The sequence below is a fragment of the Fusarium proliferatum genome (assembly GCF_900067095.1).
Source record: "Fusarium proliferatum ET1 genome assembly, contig: FPRO_scaffold009, whole genome shotgun sequence".
NCBI lineage: Eukaryota > Fungi > Ascomycota > Sordariomycetes > Hypocreales > Nectriaceae > Fusarium > Fusarium proliferatum.
The window spans coordinates 8,242-26,279 of NW_022194798.1; the positions used below are offsets into that span (position 1 = coordinate 8,242).

At 47.0% G+C, this 18,038-nt stretch overlaps 7 protein-coding genes across 7 annotated transcripts; 2 read left to right on the forward strand and 5 right to left on the reverse strand.

Annotated features, from left to right (window-relative positions):
* Positions 1–1,931: 1,931 nt before the first annotated feature.
* FPRO_15824 (uncharacterized protein) lies at positions 1,932–3,537 on the reverse strand (the record flags this gene model as incomplete). The annotated part of the gene is made up of 4 exons (XM_031219814.1): positions 1,932–2,102; positions 2,150–2,403; positions 2,454–3,143; positions 3,195–3,537. The coding sequence occupies 4 exons, from the start codon at positions 3,535–3,537 to the stop codon at positions 1,932–1,934; spliced, it is 1,458 nt and encodes a 485-aa protein (XP_031085535.1).
* Positions 3,538–4,429: 892 nt separating this feature from the next.
* FPRO_15823 (uncharacterized protein) lies at positions 4,430–6,813 on the reverse strand (the record flags this gene model as incomplete). Its single annotated transcript, XM_031219816.1, has 3 exons — positions 4,430–5,214; positions 5,265–6,151; positions 6,203–6,813. The coding sequence occupies 3 exons, from the start codon at positions 6,811–6,813 to the stop codon at positions 4,430–4,432; spliced, it is 2,283 nt and encodes a 760-aa protein (XP_031085536.1).
* Positions 6,814–7,308: 495 nt separating this feature from the next.
* On the forward strand, positions 7,309–8,459 carry FPRO_15822 (uncharacterized protein; the record flags this gene model as incomplete). Its single annotated transcript, XM_031219817.1, has 3 exons — positions 7,309–7,742; positions 7,800–7,855; positions 7,909–8,459. 3 exons carry the CDS (start codon positions 7,309–7,311, stop codon positions 8,457–8,459), a joined length of 1,041 nt encoding a protein of 346 aa, XP_031085537.1.
* Positions 8,460–9,056: 597 nt separating this feature from the next.
* FPRO_15821 (putative LEU2-beta-isopropyl-malate dehydrogenase) lies at positions 9,057–12,459 on the forward strand (the record flags this gene model as incomplete). The annotated part of the gene is made up of 4 exons (XM_031219818.1): positions 9,057–11,752; positions 11,802–11,921; positions 11,970–12,076; positions 12,128–12,459. 4 exons carry the CDS (start codon positions 9,057–9,059, stop codon positions 12,457–12,459), a joined length of 3,255 nt encoding a protein of 1,084 aa, XP_031085538.1.
* A 329-nt stretch (positions 12,460–12,788) lies between these two features.
* Positions 12,789–13,292, reverse strand: FPRO_15820 (uncharacterized protein; the record flags this gene model as incomplete). The annotated part of the gene is made up of 1 exon (XM_031219819.1): positions 12,789–13,292. One exon carries the CDS (start codon positions 13,290–13,292, stop codon positions 12,789–12,791), a length of 504 nt encoding a protein of 167 aa, XP_031085539.1.
* A 181-nt stretch (positions 13,293–13,473) lies between these two features.
* On the reverse strand, positions 13,474–15,058 carry FPRO_15819 (putative sugar transporter; the record flags this gene model as incomplete). Its single annotated transcript, XM_031219820.1, has 2 exons — positions 13,474–14,819; positions 14,893–15,058. 2 exons carry the CDS (start codon positions 15,056–15,058, stop codon positions 13,474–13,476), a joined length of 1,512 nt encoding a protein of 503 aa, XP_031085540.1.
* A 751-nt stretch (positions 15,059–15,809) lies between these two features.
* FPRO_15818 (putative maltose permease (MalP)) lies at positions 15,810–17,615 on the reverse strand (the record flags this gene model as incomplete). The annotated part of the gene is made up of 4 exons (XM_031219821.1): positions 15,810–15,933; positions 15,987–16,239; positions 16,298–17,328; positions 17,377–17,615. 4 exons carry the CDS (start codon positions 17,613–17,615, stop codon positions 15,810–15,812), a joined length of 1,647 nt encoding a protein of 548 aa, XP_031085541.1.
* Positions 17,616–18,038: the final 423 nt, after the last annotated feature.

The window sequence follows — 18,038 nt, forward strand, 5'->3', positions numbered from 1 at the left end:
ATAGCAGAGGGGGTATTACTTTTAATATAAGGATAGTATATCTATATATAGAGTTCTAGGATAAATATAGGGTAATAGCAGGGTTAGACTAAAGGTTTAAAGGAATTAGGTTAACTTTTATATAAATTAGTTAGCAAAAGCTAAATTAACCTAAAGTTAATAATAACTAGCTCTACTAATTAAATGCATATATAAGGGCATATAACTAATTGACCTTATATCTAAGAACTGCAGATAAAGTGATATCAGTAAAGAAATAGTGGTTTAAACTGGGGCTAACTATTTTATAAACTGTATTTATTTTAACTTAATATTAACTTTATTTAGTGCCTTTACTTAATTTTACTATTTAATCTTTACCTTTTTTAATTTCTTTTTATATATCTAGATAGTCTATAGCAGTAAAGTATCTCTAGCTATAGTAATATTAATATATTTAGTGGCTAGACTGCTATTAATATTAGTATATTATATTAACTTAATAATTTAATACTTTAAATTTAAGGCTTTATAAAGTAATTAAAGTATTATATACTTTTAGCTATACTTACTATCTACCTATATTCTATATTTATTATAGGTCTTATATATAGATAGATTTAACTTATTATAAGTTAGAAAGTAATAGCTTTTACTTTTATAGCTAAAACCTTTATATATCTTTAGTCTAGAGATTAGTATACTTCTATTTAATCGTAATTATATATTTTTATCTATTAGGTCCTATAGTATCTAAAGGCAGTACCTTAATAGGGAAAATAATATTATAAATATAATTATTACCTATAGCTACTTCTTAATAGTTTTATAGCAGTTATAGTAATAGTATTTTATTTTATTTACTTTAGGCTTAATAGCTGCCTAGCAGATTAAATAAAGTAAAATATTAAGTTACTTATAAAGCTAGATTATTTAGTTTACTATATTATTTATTATAGTTATAGTAATACCTAGGCTATTATTAATATAATACTTAAATCTAGTTAAGTTTAAATAGTAATACTATTATTATTTATTATAAGTCTTATTATTTATATAAATATATTTAGCTTAAATATATATAGACTTACTTTTTATTATTATTATAGTAATATATAAATTTTATTTTAAATTATTATAACCTATATTTAATAAATTAATTAAACCTTTTCTTCCTTTTATTAGTTTTTAGGCCTATTATTAGTATTTAATATTAGTTTCTTATTAATTTAGGGTTAGGGTTTATTTACTTTAGACTTAATTATTACTATTATCTTATAGGAATATTATTTTAAGGGAATAGCCTATATCTTACCTGTAACTGCTATATAATTTTGCTAACCTTAAGTCTTTATTTAGCCAGAATAACGCCTGGACTAGAGACTAGAAATATTATTTTAGAGAAATAGCTTATACCTTACCTATAACTGCTATATAATTTTGCTAACCTTAAGTCTTTATTTAGCCAGAATAACACCCAGACTAGAGGCGAGGCCAGGCTTGGGCCTTCATGCTTGGGCAGAGTAGCAGTGTTTTAGCTAGATACATACCAGCGCGTATTGGCGACCGTACTGTCATTAATGCTCTGGAGCCATTTATCCAAAAGCTCGTTAAAACTAACAGCTTGGTCCGAGCAGCAGAGGCTGCAAAGTATGGGGCAGAAGCAACTGTAGGCATGAAAGCTAGCCTGGGACGGAGTGTATACATTGGTGGTTCTGAGTTCCAGCAGGTGCCGGATCCTGGGGCTTGGGGTTTGAGTGAATTTCTTGCTAGGCTTGCAGGCTTAGATATCAATTAATTTAGTTTACTTATATAAATCTTTACTTTTAAACTTCAATATTTCTTATAATTATTTAAACTTTAGCTTAATAAACAGCGCCAAGTTAAGATACAGGTTTAACTACATAGACTATCTAAATGCTTCTTAAAGCCACTGATATTGGTTGCCAAGTCTAGTATGCATAGAAGAGCCTCGCTTCATTGTTTGAAGCCCGAATCTTGCGATTCTCACGGATGAGCATCCATCTAAGCACCCAAGCTAGGACAGCCGAGGCAGCAGAAAAGGCGGCACTGCTGGACATGGCGACAGGGTACATGGGCTCATCTGAACTCGGCCAAAGATACTAGATGGTGTCAGTCGTGATCAAATATCAAAGATCGATAAACCTACTGGGGTGTAGATGGGACCAAGTGTGGCAACGGTGTTTGCTAGAGCGAGAGAAATAGCCTTTTTCTCTCTGGTCTGACCGCATGTGCTCGCGACCCAACCGAGGATAACACTGTTACAGGCATAGACGCCACTGGCAAAGACACACATTGCGAAATAGCGAGCGCCAGTGTTGTGAACCGTGCAAGCTAGTATGAAGCCAAAAACAGCCATCACTTTCGCAATGGTGATGTGCCAGGTTCTTTCGTTCATACGACCTGTTTTGCTGTCAGGTGGTGCTCGAGAAGATTCGTTGCGGGAAACGTACCAGAATTCGTGGCCCATGCAATACAGACAATACCAGACACGATATATGGGGGACAGGTCAGAGCCAGCGTAGTGTTGCGGTCGAAGCCGAGTGTTCCTACGATGGTAGGAAAGAAGTTCTTAAAGTTGCTAGCAGCCATGTGAAAGTGCTGCATGAAGACGAGGACCCAAAGTCGAGGATCCTTGCAGGCATCGACAAGTCCAGCAAAAGTCGTCGTATTGGTTCGGATCTGTACAGTATCGGCAGCGATCCGCTCATGGGCCAGGACCCTCTCTTCCTCCGTGAGCCAACGCGTATTGCTGGGCTCATCAGGCAGAACAAATGCTGAAGCGAGGGAGATAACAAAGGTGATGATTCCCTGAAGTATGAAGAGCCATCTCCATCCGGCGAGACCTGCAACACCGCTCATTTCAAAGACGCCAATGGCAATGAGTCCTGCAAATGCAGTTCCGCAGATGTTGGCTGTGAACAAGATAGAGATACGAGTTGCTATCTCTTTCTTGGTATAGAAGATCGAGAGGACGTAAAGCGCACCAGGATAGAAAGGGGCTTCGGTAACGCCGAGAAAAAATCGCGTGAGGACAAGGCCTTTGAAGTCATGGCAGATTGCAGTGAGAGTGCTTACGACGGCCCAGAGTGCCATGGCACCGGACATGTAGAGGGAAGGTCGGATTCGAGTCATGAGCATGTCTAAAGGGTCTATCAGTTGAAGCAGCAGGTGACAAATAGTACTCTACTTACTTGAGGGGATTTGACCAAGAATATATCCGACAAATAAGATCGAAACGCATGTCTGATACTCTGTAGAAGTCAAATTGAGCTCCTTCTCCAAGCCATCCAGGCGCGCAACAGTGATAGCGTTGCGATCAAGGTAATTGAACCAGTACATGATCCACAGAATCGGAAGAATGATCCAATCCAGCTTCCTCACAAGCTTAATCTCAGCTGGATCGATCTTCTTGTGTGTACCGGTCTCGTCCACCGCCGAGAAGATGTGGGTGTCATGCTTTTCGAGGTGATCAGAATGTCCCTTTTCGTCAATATCAAGGGCTTCAGCGTGATTCTTGTCTTGGGCACTGGACATGTTGCAAAGAGGTAGAGAAGATTGAACCGTGGTGTTTGATGATTTTCGCTGGAAACGGCGAATGGGCTGCCATTGATATAGATACTCGATCTTCTCCTCGATCGTGGCGGCGAGTTGTCTTGCTTGGATTACCAGTGCCCTAGTTACCCCAGATTACCCCGCGTTAGGATGGCACTATTGTTTTGGTTGGGATGGCAGTCTGTGAACAAGGTTCAGCCTTAGCGTCGTAGCAGCTACTTGGCCGCTGGACACACTTTACTGGCTAGTCTGACTAGGGATCTTTGGAAATCAGGTCACCACTACTGCTCGTATTGGCCTACAAAGAAATTTCAGATGCCCAGACCTAGATGCCATCTTGAGAAAGTCTACTCTTCGACAGCAAATGCCAGCTGCAGCTTCATAGCCGCGGCATTATACGCACTTTCATCAAATCAAATGATTAAAACAGCATTCGCGAATTGCAACATCGGTTGATATTTTCCATTCGGCGGTCTTGGCCAGCCACAGTTTGCCGCCCCTCTATACCGGATACAGGCGGATGCCTCCGGACCGACGTGGTAGCCGGGGACTCATAATCTAGAACGTCGGTGGAGACTTATGCATGGTGAGCCAGACTCAATGTGAGATCACTAAATGTTGCAGCAAACCTACTGAGTGGTTCAGTCGATAACAAGCCCTTGGGGGGTAAGAAAACGGCAAACCTTACGGTGGGGTGTTAAAATAAACTTAGGAAAAGTCATCCTAAACTTAGGCTATATTACCCTAAGTCTTTTTATCATTTAGGATCGAGGTCTTGTGTTTTCTTTCCTCTCCGAGGCAGCTCTGCTCTAGTGCACTAAGATAGTTAAAACACACTACTCGCTCTGGAGATGTTCATGTCTGAATATTGAGGCTAAGCAAAACCAGTCTCGCCCTGCACAAGCTCGGGCAAACTCCACAAGAAGTTCAAGGCGTCAACATCCAATCCTAAAGCAACTTGATCACTCCCTTCACCAAAAGGAGCTATGCTTGAGTCAAACGGAAGAGAGACCCACGTATCCCCCACATCAAAGTTCATCATTGACCCATCATCTCCAAGTTGTTGAGAATCCAGACCAGACAAAAACGAGCTTGTACCATCCATGCCAGTTTCTACTTCACTCGCATTCCTCGGGATTGAAGCCCGCCCAATGTGATTACTAGAACCTAGACCTCTAGACTGTGTAAGATGGGCTCGAAACTGTGCAGTATGTTTCTCGATGAGATCTGCATATCTCAACGCAAAGTCCATGTCATCTGCAGGACACTGCTTAAGTGTTGATGTGCATTGATCTAAGGTGTACAAAGCGTCGTTCACATCCGTATGGGTGGAGCCAACGCTGAGAGCCTTGAGAAGAAACACAGATGAACTAATGACACTAATCTTGACACGTGCCGGTGCAAAAGGAAGATGGTCTTTGAAACCACTCATTGTTGCGATACGAAGAACCTTTTTAGTGTCAAAGACAACCTCTTGGAGGAACTTGGCGTCTTTAGGTGTTATGAATGCTGACAATGCTTCATCAGAGTTGGCGGTGGCGGCTGTGAAGCCAGCCGAGGAAGCTCGGGCTACTACAGCTTGGATGGAAATGGCACCTGTACAGGCTTTGGTATGATGGAATTCGACCAGCAGGGTGTCTTTGAGCGGTGAAGCGAGGTCTTGTGACTACGTTAGCAGAGCAATTGATCGAACGCCAGAGATTTATTACCTTGGCTCATGCTGTTGAATTTGTCCTGCCACTTGAACAGAGATAGGGAAAAGTGTTCAAGGAGATCTACATAGTGGTCTCCGAGCACTTGTGTTTGGAGATGGGCTGCGGAGTGAAAGAACATTGACGATGCCGTACGCGACAATTGGGTAAGCTCTAAACTCAGGTCCATATAAGACATCCAGGACTGGTCAATCGGTTCATCTGTTTCTTGCATGGAAAGACGTGATGCAACCACAGAAATACTTTCTGGAAACACAGAAGGGTAGCCAAGTCTAGTCGCAGTCTGGGTCAGATAGTTGTAGAGGAGCTTCTGAGCTCGACGGCCGCGAGGTATTTCACCATGCACCAGATGGCCTGTCTGCCCTGAGAGTATCCCAAGTTCATAGCCGAGATTGTTGGCCATACCGAGGAGCATCCAGGACATTCTGTTCGCCCGCTTGGCTGGTTCAAAGACATCTTCTCGCCAGCGAATAAGCGGAGCTTCGTTGTTGATATGCTTGCGATTGACTCGGTCGTACCCAGGCGTCACTAGTAGTCCATCCCAGCCATCCGTCTCGGGGGGGAGATGTAAAGCACGAGGGTGCCAATCGGATATCAGAATCAGACTCTCTATTGTGCCGATGGTTCTTGTCTGGGAGGTGGACGTTTTCTCTTGGCCTAGCACGATGCGTCGTATAAGGACTTCACAGTGACTCCAGAGACGCTGGTGGACATAGTGGCTTCTAGATGTACCGCCTGCACCCGGCAGTGTGAAGAACCGGGACGAGATCATGAGTAGGGTGCAACATAGCATGGCTTCCCTGTAAACGAGGTGCTCATGAGATGCATGACTTCGAAATTGGTCAAGGACGACAGGAGACAGTGGGGCAAGCTTCTCAAAGAAGCTATTGTAGTTAGTGCGAGGATTAAGGGTACAGACATGGCAGTTAACTCACAGGTCGATGTAGGTGACAGCCTCTTGTGCCGTGAACCAACCCTGGCGAACGAAGCGACATTTATCCCACATGTCTAGACAAGCATCATCTGGTTCTGAAAGAACTGTAATGGTGAATCCAACTCCATTAGATCCACCAGATACAACTTTGGGCCTATCAGACTGAACGTTGCTCGCTGAAGGATGCCCTTGAGATGGCACTGAGCCCACGATGCTGTGCTGTCCTGCAGCCCTTGACAGGAAGTCCAGGGCATCATTAGTTCCAGTAACTATTGTCGACTGAACTCGGTTGTATAGTGGGTGGTTAGTATTATTTGGTGACGAATTGAAGCCAAGCTCCCTCGAAGGGGAGTGATTCGCTGCCTGAACGGATTGAGCGGCGGGCGCATCGTCCACGGCATTCACATTCCCACGGGTCCATTTTGGGGCATCGCGGTGCTTCGGGGCTGTGGGCCGGCGATCAAACCGACACTCGCGGTGCTCCCTGGCACATTTAGCGCAGGGAGGGTTGTCTTTGATGATGCATCTTGATTTGCGCGCTCGGCACGAGACGCATGCGACGTAGCTGCGCTTGAACTGTCGGGTACTGCTGGAATGATCCGGGCTCTCCATTGCGGGTGGATGATTAGAGTGAGAATGATGAGCGGAGATATGCAACAAATTGCTGAATTGAGCTGGGGAAGATGATTGTTGATTGTCTGGGGTTGGGGGTTGGCTGACGAGGGGATGATCATTCCGGGGCCGGTAGTATCCGCGTCGGTCCGCGTGCATCCGGCTGAATCCGTTAGTTCGGTGGCCGCCTTGAGACGCGACGCTGCTCGACACATGAATGCTTACGTGCAAGCTTATGATCCCAATAGCCCATGTGGACTGGCCAGACCTAAATACGTATAACAACTGCCTGCATACAGTAATGGCGAAGGTTGCCGAGTCGGCACCGATCATCGGCCCTCTTCACAGAAGTCATCATCGAAAGGAGAGGGGAAATTATGTATAAAGCTTGAATAATAGTTTGATCAATAGAGCCGGAAGAACACCAGAGCAATAAAATATTTCTCAATCGAAATTCTTAAACTTCACAATTCAGGAGTAAGTAAAGTCACCAACATGTCCAAGTCCATCGTCAACACCAAACCCTACCCTTTCCACTTCGAGGCAAGCGAGTTTCCCACCATCAAGCCCAATGGACAAGGAGTGACGGTAGATTACACCAACTGTCGGGGGTCAAGACCCTCCCTGCAAGCTTCCAAGCTTAGGGCCATGGTGCAAGAGGCGCATGAGGATCCCTCCAAGATTCTCGCCAATGTGTGCAGCTACGATGCATTGAGCTCCCGCTTATGCGAGGAGGCTGGGTTCCCTGTTGTGTTTCTGGCTGGGTACCCTATGGCGTCTGCCTTTGGACTCCCTGATACTGGGTATATTGCCTTTGGAGAGGTTGTGAATAAGATTCAAGAGGTTTCTAGGGAGGTCAATGTCCCTATTCTGGTAGATGGCGATACTGGTTATGGAAGCCCAATGAATGTTCGCCGAACGGTCCAAGGGTATGTTATGATCTGAGACAAGGGTTGAAGATGGTTGGCAACTGACTCGATGAACAGATTTGCACAGGCCGGAGCTGCTGGGATCATGCTCGAGGACCAATCGTGGCCAAAGCGTACGTCAAGGCACGCAGGCAAGAAGAAACTGGAGCTAACCTCAAGTAAACAGGCTGTGGCCACACTGCTGGCAAAAGCGTGGTGTCCAGAAGCGAAGCTTACGCTCGCTGGCAGGCCGCTGTCGACGCTAGGAATGAAGGCCTAGACATTTGGATCCTCGCCCGCACAGACAGTCTGATCCACGGATACGATGAGGCCCTTACAAGGGCACGCAAAGCCATCGAGATCGGAGTTGATGCTGTTTTTGTGGAAGCCCTTCCTGATCGCGAGTCAATGGAACGTCTTCGTAAGGATCTCGACTTTCCTGTAGTCGCTAACATCATTGAGGGTGGCAAAACCCAGAATCTCTCCGCAAAAGACCTTGCTGAGCTTGGCTACAGCATTGTCTGTTATCCTTGGACGCTTGTCGCTGCGAAGCTCAAGAGTATACGGGTGACACTGGAGAACATCAAGGATTCCATGACGGTTGGAAAGCCCCCCGTTGTTCTGTCGTATGACGAGGTTTGTGAGGGTGTTGGGTTTAATAAGTACTACGAGACTGAGGAGAAGTATCAATATGAGGGGAGGGCTAATGGAGCCAATGGTCATCAGTGGAAGGATTAGACAGTCGGGTTGGGGACACTTTAGTCACGGATACATTAGAGGAAACCGATTTAATCAAAACGACAGGATCAATTATTCTAGTTAATCAAGCTCTTATTGTCTGACCAATTTTGTGCCGAGGACGCAGGATCATGACAATGTCAGGACAGCAGTGTATCTCCAACTACCCTATTGCTGATGGCGATTTGGCTCGGCTTTCACGAACCCTGATGACTTATAGACTCCCCTTCGCGAACACAGAGGCTGCATGTTTGCTAAATATACATCGCCCCGCATCTCGGCCATTGCAAAGAGCATTTCTACTGATATCCAGTCATAAAGAACGAGCTCATATGTTGTCAGCCGGGGCCTTTGTGGTGGAGCATGGGGAATGGCGCTAAGACCGGGTAAGGGCGGACCGCCAAGTTATAATCAACTGAGGGGAATGGCGAAGGTCAGCATCACCACGAGCCGGGCTTTTGTTGGAATCCTGTATCCTCGGTTGAAATTCCGATATCGGAAGCTACTTCTGCTCGTTGAATTGTCCCTTGGGCTATTTAATTGCGAATCTTGTGATGTTGACTGATTTGTCCTACCAAGCAACTCTAAGCCATCAACATGCCTCTCATCAAAGATCAATTATCATTCAGAATAGCACTCCTACCAGGAGACGCGCACGGATCACAACTTGCATCATGCGTTGAACAAATCTTGTATGTGATCGAACACATTCGTCCAGATGTCGCATTCCAAATATCCAGACACGATTTTGGAGGCGTGGCGTTAGCAGCTGGCCACCAAAGCTCCCTCCCAACCTCCACTCTAGAAGCATGCCTCCAATCCGATGCTGCCGTCTTGTGCTCCTGCGGTGACCCCAGGTACGGCATACAGCCAGAAATGGGACTGCTGGCCCTTCGACAAGAACTCGGACTATTCGCCAATATCAGACCGGTCAAGTTTCCGTCTGAGTCGCTTGTACCACTCAGCTCTTATAAGCCAGAGGCAGTGGAGGGCCTTGATATCACTTTCTTTCGGGACTTGACGGGTGGTGCTTACTATGGAGAGAAACAAGAAGCGGGAGAGGATCGTGAAGCATATGACACCACCAGCTACTCTCGTTTTGCCATTCAGAGGTTAGCAAGGCTAGCTGGTACATATGCCATGCAATTCAACCCCCCGAAACCGGTGCACTCTGTTGACAAAGCCAATGTCATGGCCACTTCTCGATTATGGAGATCTGTCGTCACTAAAGTTTTCAACCATGAGTTCCCTCAGGTTCAGCTGGACCATGTTCTGGTTGACAATGCCTCGATGATACTGTCATCAAATCCCCAAAGCTTGAACGGAATCATCTTAACTGAGAACATGTTTGGCGATATTCTGTCAGATCAGGCTAGTGGAATACTCAAGTCGCCAAATACTCTGGCATCAGCGGCTGTGTCTACTATTCACGGTAAAGGCAAGGCACCTGGTGTCTTCGAGCCATTCAACCTCAAACCAAGAGAGGGTGAAGTGAGCCCACTTAGTATCGTCCAAGCCGTCGGGATTATGCTTGAGCTGTCACTGGGTTTGAAGACTGAAGCCGCAGCATTGACAAAGGCTATCCGACGAACTCTTGATCCTATAGAACAAGTTGGATCTGACACGAGGACGTCTGACTTGGGCGGGACCGCATCACCACAAGAGTTCATGGAGACCCTCCTACACAACTTTGACTACTATTTAGAGGCTCTGAACTCAGCCGACGCTCATGCTCTCCCGGTACCTACTTTCCCACCCTCATCACCCAGGCAGGCCACGTATGCCCGGCCTATGGGAGTCATTGAGAAGATCTTGACGCACGCTGGCATTGGTCTGAGTAGGACATACGTCGAGACAGGAGACATGATCTGCGTCAAGGTCGATTGGACGCTCACATCCGAGCTTCTCTGGGGCGGCATGGAAAAGACCTATGACCAAATGGGAAGACCTCGTCCATTCCGCAACGATCGTCTCTGGCTTGCAGTGGATCATACTGTTGACCCACGCACAAACCATCAACCTCGACAAAAAGGTCTGATCGCTAAAGCTGAGCGCTTCAGACGAGAGGCCAAGATCATTGACTTCCTTCCTGCCAATACCAGTATCATGCACACTGACTTTACTCGTGAGCGTGCCCAGCCTGGCCGTATCGTTGTTGGAAGTGACTCGCATACATGCTCAGCGGGTAGTATGGGTTCTTTCGCTGTTGGCTTTGGAGCAGCTGACGTTGTCATGCCGATGGTCACTGGTGAGACCTGGTTTCGTGTACCTGAAGTTTGCAGGATCAACTTCGTGGGGAAATTGCCTTTTGGTGTTGGTGGAAAGGACGTGATTCTTCATATACTCGGCCTCTTTAAGCGCAACACCATTGCCTTTCAGCGAGCTGTGGAATATGGCGGTCCTGGTTTGAAGGAGCTATCCATGGATGCTCGATTCGCCATTGCCAACATGACAACCGAATTTGGGGGCATGGGCACTTGTTTCGAAGCTGATGAAGAGACCTCAGCATGGATCGCACGTCGAAAGCTCCCCGAGCATCGTGAAGGTGGTCTCTTCTTTCAGGCCGACCCAGACGCTCAATATGTCGATGTGAGAACTATTGATCTGTCAGAAGTCCGTCTCACGATGGCGCTGCATCCAAATCCGGATGATGTCGTTCCGATACATGAAAAGGCTGGTATGATACTTGATGGATGCTTCATTGGTGCCTGTACTACGACTGAAGAGGACCTAATCGTCGGCGCTCTGGTGCTTGAGGCTGGGTTGTACGCAGGTATGCGACCATCTCGCCACGGGAAACGCCGCGTCACACCAGGAAGCCTCATCATAATCAAGAACCTTGATAAGCATGGTCTGCTGGACACTTACAGGCAAGCTGGCTTTGAGATCGGTGCGCCTGGTTGTTCCTACTGCGTTGGCATCAACGATGTTGATGTGGCTGGGGAAGGAGAAGTTTGGCTCTCTTCACAGAACCGCAACTTTAGGAACCGAATGGGCAAGGGAAGCTTTGGTAACATCACGTGTGCAGCTGCTGTGGCTGCCTCGAGCTTCGATATGGTTGTCACGGATCCCAAGTTCTTGCTTGATCAGCTGGACTGTGCAAAACTTGAGAGACTTGTCAGTGGAGGAAGATCCAATGGGCTCCAACCAGTACTAAGGATTACTGAACCGAGACCCGAGATATCATCCAACTCTGTCCCTGTTCTCCTCAACAAGGGCGATTACGATGTTGGAGCTATTACTCCGAGGATCATACAATCGAAGGTGCAGCGCTTTGGTGAAAATGTTGATACGTAAGTTGAACGAGATCCCACTTCGGATGGACTTGACTGACAACGACAGTGATGCAATCATTCCTGCTGAGTTCATGCCAGGAGTTGATAATGCTGATCTCGGAAGCCATTGTTTCCAGTACTTCCGCCCTGAGTTTAGGGACAAGGCCAGGAATGGCTCAGCTGTCATGTAAGCTTCTGGCGACGCCATACTTTGACGGACGCTAATACGACAAAGTGTTGCCGAGAATGGGTTTGGCAGTGGATCTTCGCGGGAAGACGCAGTAAGAGCCCTGCAGGGAGCAGGTGTTGAGGCAGTAATAGCGAAAGGTTTCGCATTCATCTGTACGTTGTCCCTGACTCGAAACCACGAAGATTGATGATTGATGTGACTAGATGAGAGAAATCAACTTAACATGGGACTGTTCAGCATAAAGATCCATGATCAACGGTTCTACGAGCTCGCGCTGGAAGACTCTATCATTACTATCAACAAAGATACCAAGACTATCCGAATCGAAGGCTCAGATGTGATTTTTCACTACATGCAGTCAGAAGTGGAGGAAGCTCTTATTGAGTCTGGTGGTGTTCTTCCGTTATATAGCAAGCTTGGAAAAGGAGTATTTCGGCATCTGACGGCACCTAAAGTTAAGGGAGGAAAGAGAGTTGGGCATGGCAATGTTCCTGTCTCTGTAAAGAGCAGAGAAAGTACAGATATATCATGGTAGATATTGAATGCAGTATTTGGCGTTCTCACGGTATTGGTGTATTCTCTCATGTACCTTTAATTGATTTTACTGCCATGACGTCCATTCCATGGACTGAGCTTCGGGAGTCACGATCGTAGTTGGACCTCACCCACTCCAAGACCTATGGTCCATAAACCACTGCCAAATCACTGCCAAACCACTTGATCCTCATATCGTAAAACCTTGGACTTTCTCTTGGCCAACATGCGTGTCGTTTTGAAGGGGGGCTACGGTCCTATTCTTTCCGGTTCACTAGGGCTATAGTCATTCGGTGTCAATGCTGGATCGATTTCAACGACATTGAATGGTTACTCTTCGTCTTCATGTTTGCATGTAGCATCCGTGTACTCGTATACGACGCCGCGGTAAGCAACAAGTGGGCCCTTTTGTGATGATACAAGGCCAGCAAGCTTGCCGTCGGGCTCACTTTCAGCTGCGTACTGAGCGTCTGTTTCCTTATCCTCCCAGTTTTTGTATGACTGTTCCGCCTCTTGAACTTGCTCAAATACATCACCTCGAGCCTTTAGTTCGTCTCGGTAATGCTGGGCACAGTCGACGTTACTAGCCTCAGGGACGTGGAATACTTCGAATCGAAAGAGATCACCATCCCTATCCCGAATATGTCTTGAAATTTGTTTCATGTACATATCATCTAGAGAGAAGTGCGGATGGACAAGATAGAGGCACATGCTTACTAGTGGTATTAGAATGTTTCGTGGCGGGTTGCTCCAGAACATCTTAGCTGGTCGACCCGCTTGATCTGCAAAATTGACAAAATAGTGCTTGAGTGCAGAAAAGTTAAGTCTAACCATTATGTAAGTAAACAATACTTAGTTTCTAATGATTATAGAGATTTGCGGGAATCAAGTTGGTGGAGATTAAGAGAGAGCATTGCGATACCTTGTGGCTGGGTCTAATCACGTGAGGAGCTGGCAGATAGTAAAAAATGGTGTAGGGGAAATGCTGAACCAATGTAATATAATAATGGTCTACTTAAATATTCTCAGCATGGATTGCGTTGTGTTTCTCCGCATCATGTGCGTTTCGGATCCGTTCAGCCAATGCCACGGCATTTCTGGGCATATTCTTCTCAGTCTTGACAGGGTCCCAAATGCTCTTTGACTGGATAAAAATGTCATCAATCTCTTCCAAAGTACGGCCCTTAGTTTCTGGATAAAAGAGCAAGATAACGATGAAGGTGAAAAGGGTGATACATGCATACACAATGTAGTACTTGTATCCAATGTTCTTCAAGGCGTGAGGGGAAACTTCAGCAACGAGGAAGTTGAATAGCCAGTTGGCGCAGGCACTAATGGCGGTAATCTGCGCACGGATGCTTAAGGGCGATATCTCGGCAGCATACATGAAAGGAAGAAGGAATAGGCCAACGGGGAAGAAGAACATAGCCACAAAGTAAAAGAATATGGCAGCTTCGCTTGCAGATTTGTTGGTCAGGTCAGACATGAGACCTGCTAGCGAAGTCTGTGCGACACACATGCCCAATGCACCAGCCATGAGCAGCTTTCGACGGCCGAACCTGTCAATAAGAACAAGGGCAATACCAGCAGCGATGAACTGCCAGACTTGCAAGCTTGCAGAGAAGATGCGAGACTCTGTTGGTGAGTAGTTGAGCTGTTGCTGGAAGATAGTTGTGGAATAAAAGGTGACGATGTTTATGCCAGACATCTGAGCGAGGATGGCGAGGCCGACGGCGAGAACAGCACGATGAAACTGGCGTTCTGGCCCCATGGTGAAGACGGATACTTTCTGGTTCTGCTCCTCGATATAGGCGTCGCGGATAAGGGAAAGCTCCTCACGGATGACCTCGGAGTCATCAGGGAGGTCCTCAAGAGCAGCCATGACCAGAATCGCTTCCTCGAATCGATCTTGTTTGATGAGCCAGCGAGGGGACTCGGGAAGGAACATGACGAATGAGGTGATGATGATGGCGAACAAGCCTTGGAACGCGATAGGGAAGCGAAAGTTGACTTGGTTATCTTTGATGAAATAGAGACCAAATTCCATCCACGATGCGACTACAATTCCGCCGATGGCAAAGAAACCTTGCAGCAGAACTCGCCGACCACGATCTTTGGCACTGGAGCACTCGGACACCCACATGGGAATCGTAGCAGTCAATGCACCCACCCCAAGACCAGTGATGACTCTGGAAGCAATGAGCTGTCCAAGAGAGAACGAACTGCTCTGTATCGCAACACCCATAATCACGATGCAGCCTGCAATGAAGATTGTACGACGGCGACCGAGAACGTCGCCAAGAAAGGCACAAGACAGGGCTCCGATCGCGCAGCCAACCTCATAAATAGCCACGGCCGTACCTGAAGGGAAACGACAAGCTCAGTCAGCAGCCATAGAAGAAAAGGTGTAAGGGAATAGTCATATCGTGCTCACCTTCGATGTTTGAGTTCCTGATTTGAGGAAACTGGTGCTTGAAGGTATCCAGGGTCAATAGACCGTTCATGACGGCTTGATCATAGCCTTGAAGAGCAAAGGCTGTCGCTGCTACTATACTCAGTAGGGTGCTGAGAGGCTTCCCCCGAAGGCCGAAATAAGACATGATAGCCTAGTTGAAGATAACCTGGGATAATAAGTTATTTGAAGGTGAGAAGAAGACTGAGCGGGAATCAGTGATAAGAGCCAGTTCCGTGGCGCTGCTTATACTAAGGTAAAGAAGTAAGATCTCCTTCATTCAGCTCCTGCTTATCGAATTTTCAGAGCATCTTACATGGAGGCAAGAAATGAGCGCAGGGCTGCATTGGTATATAAGAGCATTCATTACCATTACCCCAGGTCCGCGGAGACCCCGCAATGCAATGGTAAAATCCGGAGAACTGAATCCAACACTCTCTGCCCCGTACCCCGCAGTTGACATTAATTGGGGATTCGCTATGGACCCCATTTGCCGTTATTGCCGTAGTAGTAGTGAGTGCCGCGTGGTCCCGGTTAATACGGCAATAACCTAGGCTTATAAGTTCTCTGTATCGCAGTGAGGATATATACTTATCCGAGTCCAAACTTAAATCGACTGTATACCCCAGACGATTGTCGACTCAAGTCATTCAATTGGGTAAAGTGCTTATCTTTGAACTTGCATCATTACGCGCACTATGCGGGGCTATCTTCTCCAAGAATCTAGTCATTCATTGCACTTGTCGAGCCGTATAGCCGTTAGAATCGCCTTGCATCCTGATTCCCCCACTATCAGAGTAGCATTAAGATTGCATCGATTGATTCCCTTATGTGCAGTACCACAATTCATCCACTTTTCCTCACCTTCGAGTTCTTCATAGTATATCTCTCAACACCCATCATTTCTCCGCAGCTTCCGCGTTCTCACTCTGCATCAGGCGCTGCGTAGCAGTTTCAGTTGTATGGAATCTCCAAGCTTTGATCTTACGCTCAAATAGTTCGTCAAGCTCGGCAGGTGATCGCCTAGAAAAAGTCAGTATATATCGAAACTTGAAGGTATTCAACGTGGCACTTACCGAGCCGTCTCGGGAACCAACAGCCACGTACCGATGACCCAAGGTAGACCAACGCCAGCGTAGAAGAAGCCAGTTTTGAGCTTCCAATCCCACTTGTTGGCATTCACCATGTATGGCGTGAGAACAGACATGATCAGACCAGTGACGGAGTTGGCAGACGCTGCGAAGCCAGAAGTATATGGCCGTAGTCGTTGCGAGGATATTTCGCCGATGTAGCCCCAGCCCGCAGCCCCATTGGCCGAGATGCCAATGTCTAGAGAAGCACAAGTAAGCTTACTGTAATCGATGGCGATATGCAATTAAAGACTCACTCCAGAAGCACGCAAACAAGACAAACACATAGGTGCTTGCACCACTTTGGGGGGCAACTCCTATGATACCAACAATCAAGCAAGAGATCCACATCAAGGAAGTAGCGCAGCAGGCCATGCGGCGTCGACCGAATTTATCGACTCCAAAGACTGCCAAGATAACGACTATTATCTGCAGAGACGTGGTGATGGCCTTGATTTGGAAGGGGTCGGCGAGACCAGCCTGCTGGAAGAAGTATGTACCGAAGCTACCAAAGAGGGCAAGGCCCAGGAACTGCTGCGCGACAATGGTCCACATGGCGGTAATGGTGCGGCGACCGTCAGTACCCTTGAAGATAGCCATCCAGCTTTCGTTTCGTTGCTCAGCAGCCAAAGCCTTTTCGTGTTCGACGTTCAGGGCGAGGAGTTCGTAGTGACGATCGACATCAAAGTTCTCAACTCCACGGTAAATAAACCTGATACTCTTCTTGGCCCTCTCTTCCTGCCCGACGGTAACACACCAAGAGGGAGATTCAGGAAGCAAGACGTAGATGATGGCCATGACTCCGATGTGTCCCCATTGGGTATACACAGGTGTAAGCCAGTTGAAGGGATCAGTCTTGTTCAGCCGCTGGAGAGCCACATGAGTACAGAAGGAACCCAAAGTCCACCAGAAGCTGTAAAGCATTAACATGCCGCCACGGATTCTTGTCGGGCTCACTTCTGTAATATAGCCCAGTAGGGTAGCCTGGAGGCAACCTACGCCGGTGCCAGCAAGCATCTTGGCACCAAACCAGACCGGCCATGTTCGGGCAAGTGATTCAGCCAAGACACTGCTCATGAGGATGGTCCAGAGAGTGTACATAGAAATCTTGCGACCGAACCGTGCGACAACAAAGGAGATTCCGATCTGACCGAGGACCTGGCCTACGTTCTGGCCAGCACTCCAAGTAGCGATGATATTGGATGCAAGAAACTTCTCTCCCTCTCCGTTGACCGCTGTGGCAAACTGCTGGACAAAGCCTTTGTTAGCAATAATGCTTGCTTGCATACTAAACTTAAATTAGTCAGTGACATGGAAAGGTTGATATAATACATACGCAATTTGATAGCCATCAGCTCCAGCACTAAAGGCCGCGAGCAGACAGACGAGTGAGGCCATCTTGAAGGTCCGGACAGTCTCCCAGAATGTCAAGTTCTCATAACCCGAAAGAGCCTGACCCTGTGCGACGGCCTCGGCGGCAAGGTCATCATGCTTGAGTGCAGTTTCGACGTGATCGTGAGAATCGACCTGGGTAGGATTGTCGATAGGCGTTTTAGAGTCGTTAGGGTGAGCCATGGTGATCTCGAGTAACTGCTGTGGTATCAAAGAGACAAGAGGATACAGAGCTGATTTGATAACCGTACTTGAGGCCATCTCATATAGGAATCCATCTCTATGTAGCTGAACTACATGCCACGAGTTAAATTCCTCGCTCCCCATGGGGTCAACGAGACTAACAAGCGAGAACCCGCGTATCCAACGTTTAGCGGACTCATACCCCGCAGTCCCGACGCCTGGGGTACATGACCATGGATTCTCATTGGTCAGTTTGCGTGAGGTGCATGCCCGACGAGTTTTCCGACAGCGTTTTCCGACGCTTTGTGAAGTCCATGTGTTCCCAGAATCTGACCATTTCGAGACTGTTGCGTTAAGCCGATTGGTTAGACTTTTTGGAATTGAGTTGATGGTTCGGGAATAGAGGCTCGCTCAGGACATCAC